This window comes from Nannochloropsis gaditana (assembly GCF_000240725.1).
Source record: "Nannochloropsis gaditana CCMP526 unplaced genomic scaffold scaffold695, whole genome shotgun sequence".
NCBI lineage: Eukaryota > Eustigmatophyceae > Eustigmatales > Monodopsidaceae > Microchloropsis > Microchloropsis gaditana.
Window position 1 is genome coordinate 9,546 of NW_005803258.1, and position 4,265 is coordinate 13,810.

Genomic DNA, 4,265 nt, shown 5'->3' on the forward strand with positions numbered 1-4,265 from the left:
CCTCCCTCCCTCTTCCCGACGCACCAGCCATTTCGGGAGCTGGTTGTCGGTGACGAGAAAGACTTTCCTAACCCACGGTGCGAAACGCTCCAACGATCGAAGAGAAAAGCTGTGGTGATGGGGAAGGAAGGTGGTGGGGAAGGAAGACGGTCAGATGGGCCCATCTCGGGAAGGTTTAGGAAAGCAATCAGGGGAGAAGCTCCGGATGAGTCGAGGGAGACAACGAATCGTACAGAAAGGAGAAAGATACCGAGGCACAAATAAGAGGCAGTTTCCGGGATTACAGCTGAAGATGAAACTATTCGGCTCGAACGAGGGAGCCCGGGGAGCACGCAAGAAGGGGCAGGGGAAGGGAGGGAGAGGTGGCGCGGAAGGAGGGAGAGAAGAGGGTGTACCGTAGCTCATCGCTATCGCGATATCGATTGACTGCCGCGGGGTCGTCGCTACGCGATTCTTCGTCCTCCTCCACGGCTAGGGGGATGTCAGAGGTGGGACGGGACGGGAGGGAGGCGGAAGGGGAGGAGGGAGAGGAAGAGGTCTTAAAGTCACTCTTCTTCGTGATTCTATCGTCCTCTTTCTCCTCCTCTTCGGGGCCGCCCGCTTCGGTTTCACGGACACTGGACGCTTGACCTTCCTCTTTGATTCGCAAAGCCCTTCTTCCCCTCCTTCGTTCTCCCTCCCCTCCTCCCTCCGCCCAGCTGGATTCCAGGAACTTGGCCTTCTTCGCAAGCCACACTGGATCCGAGCCATTCACCTACACACAGAAAAGACGACAGGATAAAGCAAGGGCCTTTAAGATAAGAATTAGGGGGTGTGACCTGGAAAGGTAAAACTCCTGTGCTGCCCGATGGGATGACATGGTGCGTCTTATACATATTCGCGCCCTTCGTCGTCTCTGCGCTTGAACGGAGTCCCGCCGATCTTACCCATGTATACACCACGTCGATGGGGCCGTACGAAAGGAGGGATTCGAAGTTTGTGCCGGCCAAGTTATCGGCGAACCGACGCTCTGTACATTCCCTCCTCATCCATGCATAGCTCGGACCCGAGGTCCTGAACGTGGGGAAACATTATGTGATCTGCTTGTACAAAGAGTAAAAGAATTTGTTCGCTGCTTACCTTGAGAGGAAAAAGAAGTTTCGATGATAACAACCACCGAATGCCAACAAAAGCAAACTGTTCACGAAGGGGACAAGCAGGAGGAGGAGGAAAAATAGACACAAGAAGGGGCGACGCAGAAGAAATGTGTATGATTTACGCTGAAAATTCTTGAGCTCATTCCTCAGCGCTTCTTCCAAGGATGCCTTTAATTCAAGATGAGGACGTAGGAGACAAGAGGGAGGAAGGCAAAAGCAATTTAATTTACTCGGAACATTGGAGGCGAGATCGCGGAGGAAGCAAAGAATGCATGAGGCTAGATGCAGGACGTACCAGTTTCCCATCCAACCAATGGAACACCCTCAGCAGTGTCTCCATTGTCGACCTGCGGCATGGAACGAATGGTCTATCAGTGGGAGTGTATTTATTGGACGGCAGAAATGCGTTCCCAAGCCCCTAATTTTCCAGCGACGCCAGCGATGGCAGAGACGGCGAAGCCCTCGCAGCTCCCTACGAAGTGCGGTACGACATCAAGTAGGCAGGAGAATGACTGATCACAAATGGCATCAATTCGAATGTGTGTACTGCCAGGGGATTTTGTGGCAGGTGTGAGGCCTTGCACCTTCCCCGCTTGTCTTCCATTGAAGCGGAAGTATTTGCCATTGATCCCTCGTTTTTTCAGCAAGTGTTGAACAATTTCGGAACAGATACATCTCCACCGGGCACAGTACGGGCTCACATATGGAGTCCTCAAGCCTCTGGGATGCATGCACTTGGAAGCGTCTGCGAATCCGTAGAAGAGGTAAGCACGTCGCGGACACATTTTAATCTCGGAGTGGGCTGGGAGGTTCCTCATATGCTCTCCCCCTTTGACCCGCACACAGCCAACGCATCCTCTTCCTGCTTCCACTGCGTCGCCACCCTCCTCCTTCTCCTGCTTTTGCTTATTTCGGATGGAATAGAAGCCTTTGTCCTCCCCGTCTCCGCGCTGAAAAGACCGTCTAGTCGAGCAATGGTACACCTTTCCCCTACGGACGCCGACACGGCTCCTCGCTGTCGATTTTTGCTTCATCAGCTTGCCACCGTAGCAGGCGGCATATTTCTCGGGGGTGTTACTGGGAATGTAGGCGGGCATACAGAGGCACAAGCCTCGGATCAGGTGATCACTCAAAGCTACATTGAACAAGTGCGCGACGGTAGGTTTAAACCCTCGATTTAATTTGATGCACTGGGACAATCTCCCTCGAGATTCCCGTAAGCTTTTCGACATCTTTCTTGAAAATCCACGCTGCCTTGTACCTTTTGTTCCCCTGGGCGGCTGGCAGCGATCCCAGTGAAGACGATTCGCGGCGTTTGGCGCATCCGCGAGTACCGGGACAGGGACCAGCCCCTTTGCAAAGGCAGGATCAAGATGCGAGGTCAGATCGGAGGGAGGGGGAGGAGATGTGGAGAATTGGAAGGGCAGGAGAGGAGAGGAGGGGTGCGCGGCATGGGTAGGAGGTGCGATGTGAAATTGAGCACTGAGAAGGCCCTGCGTCCCCTCGTCGCGCAGGCTTCGTGGAGGAGCCCAACAAAGGCACCTTGGAGTACACGGGCTGCAACGACGGGAAGGGGAAAGGTGCGTGGGTGGGCTCTCCAGGGGGGAGGGAGGGCAAGCGTGGGTGGTTGACGGGGAAGACGGAGCCATGGGCCAGCTGGGGGAGGAAGGGGGAGGGAGTGGTTCGAGGAAAGAGGGAGGGAGACCTCGACCTGCCTGGAGGAAGACAAGAGGGGAAGAAGGAGCAAAGAAAGGGGAAGCGTCCGTGTGGAGGAACAGAAGAGTAGATCTTGCCTCAAAGCTGTCGGGGTCCCGTTTGGGTCCAAGGAGGAGGCTGTGACTTAGAACGCCGACGGGTGACGCCCGCGCCATCGGTTGGCCTTCCCTCTCCTCACCTCCTCCCCTCTTGGTCTCCCTTCAGGTAACTGGCTGCTCAAGCCTGCCCGCATTGCCAACGGGCAAATTCGCTTCTCGGCCCGGTGAGTTCCCCGATCCGATCCTCTGCCCATGCCGCCGCCTCCCTCCTTCTCTCTTGTCCTCCGTCCCTTCCTCCCCGTTGCCATCCCAAAACTCGATTTCCCTCGACAAGGATACAGCTTTCTCTCCTCTTCCCCCCTGTCCTTCTCACGTCTTTCTCCCTTTCTCTTTCCCTCTTTTCCTCTTCAATTCTTTTTCACGCTATTAAGAATAACCCGCCCCCCTCACATTCTCTATCGCACTCTCATCTTCTTCCTTCCCGCCCGTCGTCTGTACCTCGCCTCTCTCTCCTCGCTCCCGGACCTTAGATGGAAAGTCCGCTTCTCCGACGGCGAGTCGCTCATCTACCGGGGAGACGTCTTGGCTGGCGGGAACTACGCCAAGGCCTCTGCCTCCATCACGGACGGCGAGATCCTCAAGCCCTTCACTGGGATCACTGGTGAGAGGGTGGAGAGCGGTGGGGGGGAGAGGCGGGAGTCCCCACGGTTTCCGTATGGGAGGGCGTGAGGTCGCAACTCCCCCCCCCCAAACCTTCGCGCTGCGCGCTTCTGTCCTTATTCCTCACCCCCACCCTTTCCATATCTCCCTATTGCTTGGCAGGGAATTTGTCGGAAAAGAAAGTGGGCACGTTTGAAGCAGATTTGATTCAAGTCAGTGATGACGAGGAAAAGCTGTAATGCAGGGCCTTAAAGAACAAATAACAACTTTTCAAATTGCCTGACTTTCAGCATCGTTCTTTGCTTTCCAGTCCTCACAAACTTATGTTCTAGAGCCCCAGTGCCTGCATGACCGTCAAAAGTCGCACCTATTCAAATTATACATCACGTGCCTCTACCTCCAGACCCAACGCCTTCCAAAATATGGCGCGAAACTCAACTTGGGAGCGCCGGCGCGGGCGTCTCGCTTCTATCAAGCACTTTTAGCACCTCCTCTCCTCTCTGGAATCGAGACGCGAGACCCCACGCATCCTCCCCATCGTAAAGGGCAACGCGCCGATGAGGGTCCCCGCCCTGCTGGAGGAGAAGGCGGAGCACCTCCACCTCCCTCCCTACCTCGATCGCCTTGTGCAGAGGAGGAAGGCCCGTGCGGGGACAAGGTAGGTTGACGGTGGAGGGACTGAGGAGGGAGCTAAAGAGGGAGGCGGGTGGGGAAG

General features: G+C 55.6%; 3 protein-coding genes across 3 annotated transcripts in view; 2 read left to right on the forward strand and 1 right to left on the reverse strand.

Annotated features, from left to right (window-relative positions):
- The window catches only part of NGA_0427700 (uncharacterized protein), a 672-nt gene extending 554 nt beyond the window's left edge, over positions 1 to 118 (forward strand). The window contains exon 3 of the mRNA XM_005853879.1: positions 1 to 118. This exon is cut by the window's left edge and continues 32 nt beyond it. Within this exon, the coding sequence (XP_005853941.1) occupies positions 1 to 53 (53 nt within the window). The 3' untranslated portion in view covers positions 54 to 118.
- Positions 119 to 334: 216 nt separating this feature from the next.
- NGA_0428000 (uncharacterized protein) lies at positions 335 to 1,476 on the reverse strand (the record flags this gene model as incomplete). Its single annotated transcript, XM_005853882.1, has 3 exons — positions 335 to 443; positions 1,016 to 1,053; positions 1,432 to 1,476. Coding segments are annotated over 3 exons (192 nt in total), but the record flags the coding sequence as incomplete, so codon positions are not given.
- Positions 1,477 to 1,800: 324 nt separating this feature from the next.
- On the forward strand, positions 1,801 to 3,825 carry NGA_0427600 (uncharacterized protein). The gene is made up of 7 exons (XM_005853878.1): positions 1,801 to 1,900; positions 1,983 to 2,294; positions 2,424 to 2,516; positions 2,651 to 2,716; positions 3,057 to 3,114; positions 3,421 to 3,551; positions 3,713 to 3,825. The coding sequence occupies exons 1-7, from the start codon at positions 1,840 to 1,842 to the stop codon at positions 3,787 to 3,789; spliced, it is 798 nt and encodes a 265-aa protein (XP_005853940.1). The 5' UTR covers positions 1,801 to 1,839; the 3' UTR covers positions 3,790 to 3,825.
- The last annotated feature ends 440 nt before the right edge of the window (positions 3,826 to 4,265 follow it).

Bases quoted from the DNA above. Each gene is read 5' to 3' on its own strand.
- NGA_0427600 (XM_005853878.1), top strand. From the start codon at position 1,840: ATGGAGTCCTCAAGCCTCTGGGATGCATGCACTTGGAAGCGTCTGCGA. The intron at 1,901-1,982 runs GTAAGCACGTCG...ACCCGCACACAG, and splicing joins TCTGCGAATCCGTAGAAGAG to CCAACGCATCCTCTTCCTGC. The intron at 3,552-3,712 runs GTGAGAGGGTGG...ATTGCTTGGCAG, and splicing joins GCCCTTCACTGGGATCACTG to GGAATTTGTCGGAAAAGAAA.